This window comes from Psittacula echo (assembly GCF_963264785.1).
Source record: "Psittacula echo genome assembly, chromosome: 7".
Taxonomy (NCBI): domain Eukaryota; kingdom Metazoa; phylum Chordata; class Aves; order Psittaciformes; family Psittacidae; genus Psittacula; species Psittacula echo.
This window is the reverse complement of record NC_137740.1, coordinates 16,382,971-16,397,830: the sequence shown is the minus strand read 5'-3', so window position 1 is coordinate 16,397,830 and position 14,860 is coordinate 16,382,971. Positions and strand designations below refer to the sequence as shown.

At 37.5% G+C, this 14,860-nt stretch overlaps 1 protein-coding gene across 5 annotated transcripts in view; it reads right to left on the bottom strand.

Moving 5' to 3' along the window:
* Nucleotides 1-14,860, bottom strand: part of PRKACB (protein kinase cAMP-activated catalytic subunit beta) — a gene marked incomplete at its 5' end in the record, with an annotated part of 73,761 nt that overhangs the window by 15,450 nt on the left and 43,451 nt on the right. For all 5 annotated transcript variants that reach the window (XM_080622428.1, XM_080622429.1, XM_080622430.1 and 2 more), the window contains 2 exons: nt 2,740-2,868; nt 3,802-3,863. In XM_080622428.1, the coding sequence (XP_080478554.1) occupies nt 2,740-2,868; nt 3,802-3,863 (191 nt within the window). The remainder of the gene's footprint in view (nt 1-2,739; nt 2,869-3,801; nt 3,864-14,860) is intronic.

The window sequence follows — 14,860 nt, the reverse complement described above, 5'->3', positions numbered from 1 at the left end:
GATAACTCCTGAAATAGTGTTTCTTACTACTTGCTACGAATAGGAATCAGTAAGGAAAACACCTCTCTGTTTTCTTTAGAATTGCTTGCGTTTGTAATGGAGATACTTCTGCAGCTGGATGACAGTTCAATAAAATCCATTTGGTCTCTGGACCCTTTGCTAAGAAAGGCAGGAAATTGTGTCAGCCACATTTAATTATGAATTTTGTTATCTGTGGACAGGAGCAAACTGACTTATTTGATATCGCTCACACAGTAGTGAGAAGACAACTAAGGAGAATACAAATTCAAAACTGCCATTCTTATAAACAACTGTTACTTCTGCCAAACCTTTCAGTGGGCTTTGCTTTCCTGCTTAGCAAAAGTATTAAAAATCTAAATGCTAGCTTCTTGGAACCCATTATAATGCTAAGCTGCTAACAAGGCAGCAAATGGCAAATTTCTGATCATTGCTTTTTCCTCAGTAATTAACAATTGATTTACTTCTGTTAAACCCCAACATTGCAAAATTGATTTCTTTCCATTTTACTTAATCCCTATTGCACAATATAGATACATCTCATTTTTAGAATGGCATGATTTCCAAGCAAAGTTACTTCTCCTTCCCCCCCCCCAGCGAAACAAGGAGAAAATACAGAAGAGTGATCAAAACAAGTCTGGTTTTACACGTTTGGAAATCAAATCTAACAGCTACAAAAACCAGATAAGCAAGGTATTCCAACCTTGACCAACACTGTGTTTAAATTTAACCTTTAGATTCAAAAGGCAGAACCTAAAAAAACCACTACTGTTTTGAAATAAATGTCATACAAAAGAAGTACAGAGTTAAAAATACTAAATCTCTTTTGAATCACAGATCTTTAGGGACCAAATAAAAATTTTGCTCAAATCAGCTCATTTGTGTGGGAAGCGTCTGCTTCATCCCTAAAAAAGCAATGGTTCTGGAATTACCTTGGTGATGGAAGCAAGCACGCTAAGGTTTAATTTGATATTGTGAAGCACACAGCTGCAATGCTAGACAAGACTTTTCCACTCTTCCTCCATCTTCTGCTTGTTAGATGCTGGATGGCAATGGCAGCAACACCACAGGCTGAAGCTGCTGCTTAACACTTCATAATATCAAACTGTAACCTCAAATAACACAGCTTTGCTCACATTTAAGCTCAGGCTCAGGGCACGTCTAATGACAGCTTCCTGTAGATTGAATGGTATCTCATAATATCAGATTCTCCAGCAGCCTGTTTGTGTCTAAGCTTTTGTTAACAATATTTTCTTTTCAAAAAACAATTATTAATGAAACTAGCCAAGTAATAGTATGTTACAACCTTCCAAAGTTAAGCCAGACAAATAAAAGACCAATAACCTTACACGTATGACTTCTGGCTACATCAACTTCTATTACATAGCATGATGAACCAAGCATAAGACTGGATAACAACAGGACACACAACATGCCTTCTCTTTTTTCCAAGTAAAATGTAAATGAAAAATCACAGGCAGCCTGCAAGCCGTCTAATTTTAGACACCTGTATGTTTTCTAGAATATAGAAAATGACAGAAATAGGTTCTCCCTAAACCACTTTCTATTTTTGTGATTCATTAATAGAAGTTACTGATATAACACTAATATATTTTTAATAGAATACACAGACATAAAATTATGTATGCTGAGTTGAAACTGTGTGCATTTCATGAAGGACTCATTTATGTCACTGCCATAATTCCACTAACTAAAATTACTCAGGAAGGTAATAATGCCTAAGTGCAAGAGTCCACATTGAGATAACGCTGACTTTGTTTTATCAGTTGCTGATTATTAAATTCTCTTTGCCAGATTAATATTTTCTTAATATGATTTTTGTTGTACAATAGCAAAGTTATTTACAGTGCCTTACAAAGTAAGAAAAGCTCTTATATTGAAGACCTAAGAATCTACTAATCTAAATAACGTACTTCTGAAAGGCTTGTCAGAATGGTTAAAAACTAACTGTATTGATAAATTCCTTTAAAACACATCTTAGCATTCCAGAATTCTGTTTTATTTAAAATTTAAACTTTATTAAGTGATGCCACTTACTTAATCTAACAGTAATAAGTAATCTAACAGTAATAAGCTGTTAAATCAGGCGGGAGTAACAATACAGAATCAGACTAGAGCATTTAAGTTTTCAACATAGAAAATGTCTGCTGTCACAGCTGTTCTGAGAGGTTACTGTTCTATCTATGCAGTTACTAGAGGTGCAACGGGATTACTGCATAATTATGCTTACAAAAGTTAATACCTCATGGGACCAAGAATGGAAAAGAAATTATTTTTCAAATTATGGTTTACAATTGAAAATTTTGTTAATTTCTGATCCAAAGAGTCTTCCAGAATTTTGAGCTACACTGTGAAGGTGTATTTATTTATTTACTTAACTACAGCACTACATTTTGGTATAGGCCACCTCACAAAAAGCTAAGCAAAGAATTTAACTGACAATATTTTACTAATGCCTTGGACAGGACTTAGAGCCTCTTTAGCCTGCCAATAGTGTTAGTGGCAGTTGTAAGAATCTGACACAGCCTCAACAGCTGAATCTGCAGGTTAAAAAGAGAATGCCAAGCTTTTCATGTACCACCAGTACCCAAACGTGATAAGGAAAAGCACAGTTGTGCAACACAGTTTAGCCACAGTTACCAGATCTTGATCTACATAAAACTCTTTTGTACCACAAAACCCACTGTGAGTTACACCAACCTTCTGTTTGTCCAGTATCTTCATAGCATAATACTGTTCTGTGGCTTTATGTTTCACCATCATTACTCTCCCAAACGATCCTGTTCCAAGGGTTTTTTGCCTCTCAAAATCATCTAGGCCAGCAGTATTCTACATGTACAAGGATATAATAATATTATTTAATACCCAAAGACAATTTTATCTGTATAAACTGAATTGACTTATGAAAAATAATGAGTAAAATTACATTTATTAAAGACAACAATAGCCAACTATATCGTTGTTACAATTTCATGCATGTCAAATTTTAATACGAGATTTTACATTGTACTCATTAAACCAGAAAAAGACTTAACTGAATTGTATCAACATTCCTATAATTTGTCCGTACAGATGACACATGCTCAGTCAGAAATGCAGTAAACAGATCACAAATTTAACATGCAGATAAATAATCCCCTGATACTTCACAAACAACAATATTGGAACATGCAAAATAACCCAAGCTCTAGAGACACTCCTACATTAGGGCTGTCTGGAGAGTGTATCACTGAGTAAGTTTTCAAAGACATTCAGTACCATAGCATTCCAAATGCTGCTCTAAAAACAATGACCCTTTCCCCAAAACCCAAATCAAGTTCAACTTTTCAGAGATGTCTCTCTAACAAGCTCCTTAACCTGCTCCAAGCCCTGTGCAGTAGACTTAATACCCTCAATTCCCCTTAATATCATGGAGGAAATTATTAACAGGGTAGATGACAGATGTGCCAATGCTTATTGTTACAAAAAGCCAGCTAAACCATGCCAGTAGAATTTGAGTCTTGTCATGTTGATGGTAAACATCATTCTCCGTAAGAGAAAGCTGTTGTTCAATATGAGCATTTCATTGACTCAAAACTGGAGAAGGCCCAAGAGTCTTTGCTGATGAGCTTCAATATCAAAACTGACATTAAAATTGGAAACTTCTCTAAAAATTGCATTAAAAATTATTTCTGTTTTCTGCACCACTCATTACAGGCTGATAACACATCACATTATACAAAAATGCAAGAGAAAATTACTGAATGCTTAAATGACGGATACCTGAGGGGGGCTTTCCCATTTTCTTAAAAAGTCTTCTTTGGCTTTGGCTAGGAACTCTTTCACTGAAAGCAGACAAAAAAAGTACAATTTAATTAGTGTAATTCGTCATGAACGCAATGGAGATGCTTTGTTAGCAAAATATGCAAACTTTATTATCAACTTATTTCTTCAGCCCATAATACACTATTTTCTCCATGTATGAAAGCAAGCACCAATGCCTCTAGAGCTTTTACAGTATCTCCAGGTGGTCTCTAAGCTTTCTGGAGTAACTACGTCATTCTACAGAAATTCTACACTGGCTCTATTATCTGACAATACTGTATACACAAGCAGGCTTTAAGGTGATGAAAGACGTTCTTAAGTTGGTTGGGAAAAAAACACAAACACCTGACGTTTACAACAGCCATTCCACAGACTTTTAATCAATTTTTGTTAAATAAAAGTTACATTTTCTTTCAGCTGCTTAAGTGTAATGCCAATTTCATTGCTTTTTCCCCTCATCACCTTCATTTAAAGGCTGTTTGCAAGCTCAAGTAACAAATGGACAGCATTACTGCAAGCAAAGACAAAGCACAGGGCTACACTGACACTGCACATTAGGCATGCCCACAGTCAGAGAATAAGAATTTTTAATATTGATTTTCCATTGACATTGAAGGAAAGTGTAACAGTAACATTCCGGTTGGCTATTTAAAATGTGCACCAACATATTTCGTTTAGATCATCTTTCAGCTGTTCTATTTTTTTTTTAATATCAATGCTCAGCCAGATCAAGGCAGATTACTTAATGCACCGTCATAAACAGGAGGTGTTTTAGACATTGCTGAGGTTCTGAAAAAGTCACAGAATCAAGAAGAAAATATCCTACTGTTTTTGTGTTCTCTGAATTATTTCACATAATAGAGCATTAATAACGGTGGATTTTCTGCACTGTGATGTTCTGCCACAAGCAACTTCTAAAAATACTGAGCAGTGTGCCAAGATTATTCTGGTTAATATCTAGAAATACATGTTTTAGCAACTGTAATTTACCTTCCAATGGTCATAAAAAAATAGGTTTATGGGGTTGTAAACAATCTGATTCTGCTGAATCAGAACTTTTTTGTGCTCTTCTAAGAATACTGGAGTCTACACAGAGACATTTCTTAAAATTCTCTTCTAGTACTGGTAGAGTTACAGCAGCAGTAAAAGCAAGGGCAGCCCTGGAGAAGGCTCATCAGGAATTGTTTTGTGTTTCTTTTTAACTCCGTCTCAAATGTGCTATGGGACTCAACTACCACAAAATACCCAAGGGAGGTTTATGGCTTCCACAGTCACCGGCTCTGATGGAGGAGCAAATAACTGAGATTTCAGAAAGAATATCAAAAGTTCTGCCAGACCTCAAGGTCCAAATAGTGTTTAAAGCATGAGATCCACTCACAGTGAGATCACAAGCAATATCAGAGAGGAAGAACATATTTATTATCCTAAATGTATGGCAAAGCAGAGTAAGAAAAACACAGTTTGCACCAAAGGAATTATTTTAAATTGTTATTAAGAACAGTTTCTATCAAAGGAACTATTTTAAACTGGTATTAAAACTCACTGAGAGTTAAAAATATTTTAGTGGGTAGTCAGTAAAAATGCTTGACACATTTATCCTGTGTGTGGAAAATATTTCCATTGTTTTTAAATTATGGGGGTTACTCATGTAATGACTTCTAATGATCCTAATTTGAGAAAAGGACAGGATTTCCTGTGGCATGAAATAATTTCTCAACACAAAAAAGGGAAGCTAACAGTGTCCAGATTCATGCCTGATGATCCTTCTTCCATTAAGGAGAACAGAGATGACTTGGTAAAATGATGACTAGTGATAAAGTTTTAAAACATCAACTTATATCAAAATAGCATGAATATTATTTTCTCTTAATGACAAGAAAAAACCCCAAAGATGATCATTAAGATTACCGAAAAGCCAAGCCTTCAAACTCAAGTGGCTGTAGCTTAGAAATGAACATTAACTTTTACACTATATAGCACAGCCAAACCATGAGATAACTGGTCTCTTTTTATGCTATTATAGTACGTACATTAAAAATTCCTCACATCATCTCCATTGTTCATATAAATATTTTAAGTTTCCACATAATTTGCACTGAAATATAATTTACTCTGTATTTATGAAAACAATGACATTTACATATAGTCATCTTTCTGTTCTGCTTCTGGAATAAAGAATGGTGTCTACGAAAAAATGTGATGCAGCTGGAAATACTCAAATCATGGAAGCATGAGAAAAATCTTTCATTTCTAGAATAACAATAAGTCACAAGCTCTCCTTCAACTGAACTTCTACCTTATTTATTTTCACCCTTTCTCTTGGAAAGGAGCATTGAACACATTTTCAAAATAAAGCTATCTACATGTCACTCATCTATCTTAAAACTGCTATCTTTTAAAAATGATTTCGTATTTTGTGGTGTGTTTTATTATTAGAATTACATTTCCCTCCTAATGAGGAAATGGGTCGAACTATGCCTGTTCTCATTTTCAGAGGTCATCTGGGCTCCTACACCATCAACAATCCTACATCATTTGGTATGTGATTTCAAACGGAATTTAGGCAACCAAAGTGCATACACTTCAGTCACTTCTGAAAATAAGACCTAGAATTTGGAACACGATAGGCAGTTTTGAAAAGTCTCTCTCAATCACAAAACATTAGTTCTTGCTACAGAAGGACACATTTCATTTCTACTTTTCAAGCACAGAATCAAAATTTACACCAACTAGATAGTAGTGGCCATTGGTATTATTGTGATGATTCAAATGAACAGGTTTATTAGACGATGACTTAGAAGATTTCCTCAAGTGCACATTTTTAGCCACCTTATATTGTGACAATGTGACTCGTTTGCTTTGCTAGTCTTTAAATATTCCTAGCATCTATGACTTTGGGCACTAATGAAGGAATGAGCATACCAAAAGTCTCTATAGGTTCCACAAGGGTTTGCAGGAACATTCACCCACACAGATGAGATGATGAAGAGAGGAAAGAAAGAGAAGGAAAAAAGAAAAAAAAATTATGCATTTCCACAATAAACACACAGAAAACACAAATACATTCCACCCATTCCCCTCCCCACTCAAGAACGGACCCTTTAACAAACCAACCCTTTCCCACACAGACAAAATGACTCATGCTAAATCACAGAATGTTTGAGCAAAGAAAAGAGGAGAAAAACAAACCCAAAGGCAGCTAAATTCAGTATGAAAAAAAGATGATGCATCACAGAAATAAGCACAGCTTACAAAACTTCAACAGATCAAGTTGGCATCTTTAATCATTAATCTATTCCAGGACACACATCCAAGGAACTGTTGCTAACAAAAGTGTATCTATCTTCATCGCAGCATGCTGGATCACAATAAAACCTGTAATCGGGTGATCTTCCCACTACTTAGCACTTTGTTCCAGAAGACAGCATGTGTGAATTGCATGGCATGTGGTGCATAGCACAGAAACGGCAAGCAGTCTCAAAAAAAAAAATTCACAATCAAATTTCAGTCCTTTTACCCAACAGCAGCAAAGCCCCTCAAAAAGTCTCAACTGCACCGCCCAAGTTGCTGTATGCAAGCTGGAATGCACATGGAAATCCTGTACGGTCACCATACGATGAAATGATTTAATTTTGTAGGACTGTCAAAATAAAAAAGAACTCAGGAAAGAGATGTTGATAGGTTCCCATAAACACTGAAAAGCAAGGATCACTCTTATACAGTTGAGCAAAGTAAAGATGAGAGTGCAAAGAGTGCAGCAAAGATCAGCCAACAGACCCTATTCAGACTGGTTTCACTGGTACAGCACAAACTGGAGCAAAGGAGGCTGAAACTAAAGGAAGAAAAGCTCCTGCTTTACATGAGTAATTGCACTGGCAAGGGTGACAGCAGCGCTCAAAACAACTGGACGTGCGTGAGAGACTGAACTGAAATCCATTGTCTCAAATATTGGTATAAGAAGCTGAGACGGGACTCCAAGGTCCGTCGCCCAAGAGATGGGTGTGAGGAGCTGAAATGGGACTCCACTGTCCGAGATGGGTGGGAGTAACTGAGATAATACTCCTCTGTCCATTATCTCAAAAGGCTGGTGCGAGGAATTGCTGCCCATTATCTCAAGGATTGCTACAGATGTGCAGTTGAAGAGCTGGCTGCAAGAGCAGTGAAACTGGATGCTTGTGATCCACCAGCAATGGGCAGTACATGGCATTAAGAAAAGAGGTACTTCCCCCCAAAACATAATAGATGGGAAAAAGGTAACTGCCGTGTTGGACATCCTCCACCGATGACGACTACAGACCCTGGACGACTCCCACCACTAAAGATGATGACGACGGACCCTTGGGACATTGCTGGATGCACAGTGGTGACTATCTCTCTGCACTCTTGAAGGCTTGCTTAATTTCTATCTTTTTCTTCCAGTCTGTCCTATCGCTTTTTTATAGTAATTAATAAACAAACTGATTGATTATGGTACTTGACCTCACTTGCATTTTAATTTCACTCTGGGGATCATGAACAAAATATTTCCAACACTGGGGTTTTCTCCAGCTGGACCTTGACAACGTGTCAGGAAGCACAGCAGCTGGAACTGGAGAGAATGCACCACTGGTCCAGAGACTGAGTATGCACAAACACACAGCACAAACCTAGCTCTTTGTGCCCAGCAAGAGCAATTGTTGGTAGAATCAGCAAGTTTTGTGCAATGCAAAAACCTGAAGCATATAGTAGGAATCTGGGGAGATTCAGAAAAAGGTTGTAACAAACAGAGGACTCACAAATGAAAGACTTCAAGCAGTTTTGTAACTTCTGCCTACTTCAGTTCAAACCCTGGTCGGAAGAAATGCTACAGGTGCACACAGAGCTGGACAAGATATAAGCCATTCCCCTCGTATAAAAGGTGGTGTGGGACTTTGCCTGCAGAGAGCTGTACTCAGAACCAAGGCAACACGGTGACAAGCAGGAGACCTGCTGTAAGAGATTTCTAAGGGAAGTGCAACTCAAGATCCAAAGGTTCCTAGGTAATACCAGCATACAAAGAAGCATTAAAAAAACCCAAACAACCAAACCCAAACCAAAGCAAAACTCCCCTGAACCCACACAAACCCCCCAAAGCAGACTGTTATCTAACAGTATATTCACACAGTACACAGTATTTTTGCTTGGGTTACTGATTAATGTTTGTATGAAAAGTTAGCAAGCTTATAATAAAGAATTGTTAATAAAGAGTATGGGTACTATCAAGAGTACTCTGCCTAAAACATGGTTTAAAAGCAAGTGAATCTGAGGAAAGCTCCTGAAAAAAAAATTAAAGGGGTTAAGACCTCTCAGTTGCAGGGATGAAATGACAGCAGAGGGGAAGGGGTCACAGATGGAGCAGTCCTGAAGAGTTATCTTTAATTACTGTGCCTTTCACCCATCTCCCATGTGCACAGTACTTGTTATTCTCAAGCACATATCCTACAAGAGCCAGCAAGCCAGATTTTTTTTTTGGGGAGGGGAGGGGTTGGAGGGAAGTATTTGGATAGGATTCAATAGGATTCATGGCAAGAAAGCAAGAACTAAACTGATTAAGACTAAACATTGGGCACCACTACAAACCCCCATCTGCTGTGTTAAATGCCAATCTCTGCTTGGTATTTAAAATGCCCTTTATCAAAATACAATTCAATTTCTGTTCCAAAACTGTAATATAATCACTTGAAGTTAGAATTAAATGGGCTATTTAATTAAATCTCCAAATTCCATGTAATGGAAAAATGAATATATATGAAGAGATTCTGGTAAATATACATGCATATTTCATTTTTAGAAAACCAGTATTTATAGCCTTAAACATTATACAGATGTATATAGATGCCTCAGTGCATCCTGTGGTTATGGTACCATATTTCAGAAGCAAGTCAGAAGAACATGATTCAAGTTAAGTCTCCCTCTTACAGCATTAACCGGTCACCTTAAATTTCTTTAGGTTTCTCTTTATTAGCAGGAGTAATATCACAAGACTTAGAAAAAGATTTCTCTACCCTGGCAAGTGTTTGAAAATGAACACAACTAAGTGTTAAATATTATTATACACTCAGAGGAAGTACTGTGAGCACCAGTTAACATTTTAATAGCTGGTGAAGTGAAGGGGAACACTTCAAAACACAAACTAAAATGGTATCATTAAACAGACGGTCAACAAGTACAAAAGGCTTTGTTTCTGATGATATAAAAACAATGGGGAAAAAAAGTCCAATGTGATATAAGCCTGGTAGAAGGCAAGTCAATCTTGTCTTAGAGCTGCAGCGAGACACACATACCAGCCCTCTTGTGAAAAACTGACTAGCTATGATTTTGTCTTGTTTCTGCTCTAAGAGTTGCAAAGTCACTAAGGCTAGATTAATAAACTCTGTGTCAATTTAATCTCTCATTTATCAAGTTTTTCACTTTGAGAACAGGGTTTTGACCTTATATTTCTTTTAAGCACTAACTATGATAAAAAGAGGGGATGCAGAGCAAACTAACTCGCCAGCTTCAATGGCTAAGAACTTTTCCTTCAGTTAAAAAAAAACCAAAACAAAACCCCCAAACCAACACCATACGGTGCAGTTCTGGAAAAGCCTATTTGCTGGAATACAAAATATGAATGACCATGTAAGAATTATTAACTGCATCCAAATTTGCATCTAAATGGAAGTGCTAATAATCTAACTGCATGCTGTAAACATTTCTATGGAATCCTGGGAAGGACTGGTAGGAAACAGAGATCAGAAGGGCATGGAAAAACCATGGAGTAAGTTGGGGGCACAAAAGGATAAACACTAAATTAAGACAAATTACAGCTGCAGTGCCCAAAGACTGAAAGAGAGCACTGGAGCCTGATTTGGCAGGGTAAGGTTGTGGGGAACATGCAGGAATCAATTTCCAATGTGCAACAATGACGAAATACAAACTGTACTTACTCATTACAACTCAAAAATTGGAACACAGGCAAAATCCTTCTTTAACCCTATCCACATTTTTTAAGTTTTGAGCTAGACTGTATTTTGCCAGTTCTAGAAAAACAAATTTACAAGTACAGGCTCTATAAAGAACCCAGCTTTTCTTCCTTCCACCCTCCCTCCCTCCTTAATTTTTGTTTTCAGTGCTACGAGACTGTAATTTTAAGCTGTAAGTTAAAGCTGAAGTCCTAATGTTCACCTCTCCTCTTGGCTTGGCTGGCTGACAAAAGCCTGTAAAAGAGATGTGACAGATTTAAACAAACCAAAACAGGTTTTCACTACCAGAGATACCTTTGTTAAATTCTGAGAGGTAGACACTCTACTGCACACAAGTGCTGCAGTCAGACTGACTTTCTTCTTCCTTCTTCTGTTTTTTAGAGTGAATAAAATCAATTTTGTTTCCAAATCCAATATTCAGTCTTTCCCCCTTATTTTTTTCCTTAAATCATACAGTACAGGTCCGAACAGAGGGACTGAACCTGGCTAATGCTGAAAGTACAGCATGCCAAAGAACATCCTGTGGAGACAGGACCAAACCCAACTAACAGAGTCACTCAGTGTGAATCCCTGAAATCTTGCTTAAACTCCCCCAAACTTATGTAAATCATTAAATTTATTCAGTCACGAACGTATCAAATCTTGTACTAGCTCTGCTCAGCAGAGTTGTACATGTGTGTATGTCCTGATTCAATCATTTTCCACCATAAAAAATACAGATGAGACAAAACCTCTGCTTTCTTAGTTTAAAGGAGAATCCAGACCCAATTAAAAAAAGTGGCTCCTCCCTCAAAAAACACACAGATAAATGCCAAAAAATGGAAACAACCAACCCAAGTCTATGAAGTGGTGAATGTTCCACCCCTGGCAGTGTTCAAGGCCAGGCTGGACAGAGCTTTTGGGCGACATGGTCTAGGATGAGGTATCTCTGAATATGGAAGGGAGGTTGGAACTAGATGGTATTACGGTCCTTTCCAATACAAACCATTCTATGATTCTACGAACCACGCTGGGATTTATTATTCAAATGCTATATTATTGATTAAATGCAAGACGTCCTCAATGCAAACAAACAGAACAGCTTCATCCAAACATCCAAGCACAGGACATGACCTCAAGTCTCCTGCAGATTCCTGGTGGGAAAGAGGTATTCCATCTCTGGGTATTTTGCTCCTTCAGGACTCGTTCTTAACCAAGCTTTCTTTTCAAATTTAAGCATTATTAGCAACCTTTTGCTGATTGATTAGAGGTGATTTTTTGTTCCAGTTCTCTGAACCCACCAGTTAGAACTGGCATTCAGTTAGTTCTGGAGTATGTTAAAACTAAGGTTTGGAAAGGAGTTTCTCTCATTCGTTCTTCCTGCCCTTAAAGCGTTCATTGAAAGGAATTATTCCAGACTGCTGGAGATGACAGATCTGTAAATCTGCTTCCTCTCTTGCAACAATCCATGCGCTTAGGGGCTTAAAAGTGCAAGAAATAGCAGTTTGATTTGTGAGACCACAGTTCAGTGTTCAGTATGGGCAGGTATAAATACAAAGTATCCCAGTCCCATCCTTCTACAGCCACTCGCTCCTGCCACTCTATCATGACCTTCCTTGAAAGAGCAAAAGCATCCTTGTGGCTGACTGCCAAGACAGGTCAGGGAATTAGGCCAGATTAAAAAGTAATGGACAGAAGGCAGGGCAGGGCAGGCCATGGGAAGCTAATTTTAATCCAGAGCAACTCACAGTTCTTTCCATCACATGAAAGCTTCTCCTGGGGTGAGGGAAGGGAAATGTGGGGTGGAAATGGGCAAATATGTGGGGCAGGAGAACTGCTCATTTTCTGAAGGAGTACCAGTTTGTGCTAGTCTAATGTGACCATAAAGTGTGGCAGTGTCTATTGAACAGGCTTCTGATAAATAATTCTAATTTAAAATTAATTTTCAATTATTAGATAAGATAATGCTATTAACCTAAAATTTCAAATTAATAAATCATAAGTTTATTACAATTACTTCCAATGCAGTACTTAACACTCCCTACATATAAAATTAGTTCATACAGAAAAGGTTATGTGAAGAAATCTTAACACATAGAATTCTCAATTATCAGACATTGATGTGCTTTGTAAGCAATAAGAAATTAAGTTTCACCTGTGCAGTACCACCTACTGTAGCTGTAGCTAAACTTTACCCATCGTAATCTAAAATGTTGCAACTACCACCGGACCTATAGTGTAAAAAGACCACCTTTGCTGTGTGAAATGTAACAGGTATTACTTTACAAAGAAAATAGAAAACCTGGCAAGAATTGTGAAAATTCGAACACCTCATGTTTCTACAGTGCATATATTTCCATGGTTACCATGTGCGAAAAAAATCCCCAATACATTTTAAGAATGAGTTCCAAGAACAAGATTTTCTAAGGTACTACTATAAAGTATCTTGTAAACATATCACATTCTTGAGTAAAGGTTCTTAGCAAATTCTAGTAGTTAAATACTAATATACATAAATCAGATTTTCGTCTTACCATCAAAACTACATACCAAGCACAACATTTATGGCACCTCCTGCAGTTTTCCTCCAGGTAAGCCATCTGCCCCTCCACACTGTTTTAGATCCTGTCTAACTGGCTAGCACCAACTTCCCTCTCCATATTACTGCTCCACCTTCCCTCTTTGTAAAAGTTCAGTGACTAAAATGTATAGCATATTACTGGGCAGCTATCACTGGAAGTATGTTTTATAGTTAGATTATTAGAAACTGTAAGCAGGTAGTTGATCTGATTCGCATATTGATTAATAAATCCCCTGAAGCAGGCAATGCCTCTCATAATACTAGATACATACTCACGGACAAATACCTTTTTCTTTCGAAGCAATCCAAGTTTTACTGAACTCTTTTCTTCCTTATACTCCAAATTAAACGACTGTAGGGGCTGTTGACTGCATGGATGCATTTTACAAGTGACCTGAAAAGGGCACCTCTTGTCCTGCTTTTTGTTTTTTCAAGTATTTCATACAAGGCATCAAAATACTTGCAGATACTCAAATCTTGATTCAACTGCACTCATGTCTAAGTCTGCTTCCCACAAAAGCCACCTCATCCCAGGTCTCACCGATTTTCACACACATGCTCTGGGATCAGTAAGACACATCTTCACAGCTGCCAGGGTAAATCAGCAAAATAGCTCTTCATCTCATTGCAAGATTTGAGCTTCTGACACATCACCATACTGACATATCTACCGCAGAACGGGCTTTCCATATTTACAGGAAAGGGTTGCCTGCAGTAACTAGCCAAGCAGAAGTTCATTTATAACCTTAAATAGCAGAGAGGGTGACTTCCTGAGTAAGGAAGTCTTATATAAACAAACGCACTTCACAATTCAATGCACTGAGAGAACAGCAAATTTGTTTGCCTCAGGATTAGGGCAAGCAATAAGTAGGTAAGAGTGTTTACTGTCCATTCTGATAAAGAATGGGACTTTAGAGAGAAACCGGTTAAAGTCGGTGCTAATTTGGATAAAAGGCAGGCATGAAACTTGCAGAGAACTGAGCTGCAAATCCTGACCAAAAAAAAAAAAAACAAAAACCTAAGCCACATGAATTCTTGATGGGTTGGAGTACCTGCCAGCAACTCAAATGAATAAAGGAAAACACCAAAAACATTATTCAAGTTACAAAACAACCCATAAGAACCTCAATAATTAAAGCTGAGAAACTCCTGTTGTGAACTTTGGCCTGCGACAGCAATACCAGCAGCAACTCTTAGAGGAGCCAGCAACAAATAATTATCTAAACAATTTGAGATGTAAATTAAAAACAAAGGAAAGAAGAAAATTATTCTTGTAACAAAATATCCATCAGAACTGCAACAACTGGGACTAAAGTAAGCCACAATTCAAGAAATACAAACCTGAAACATATCAAACACCCTTTCCTTTAGAAAAAACCTTCATTTTATTAAACTAATTGTTTGCTTAGACCCCAAGCCAAGCACCCTGAGGGACTATTCACTGCATGAATGCAATTTAAGTACTACATCAACAAAA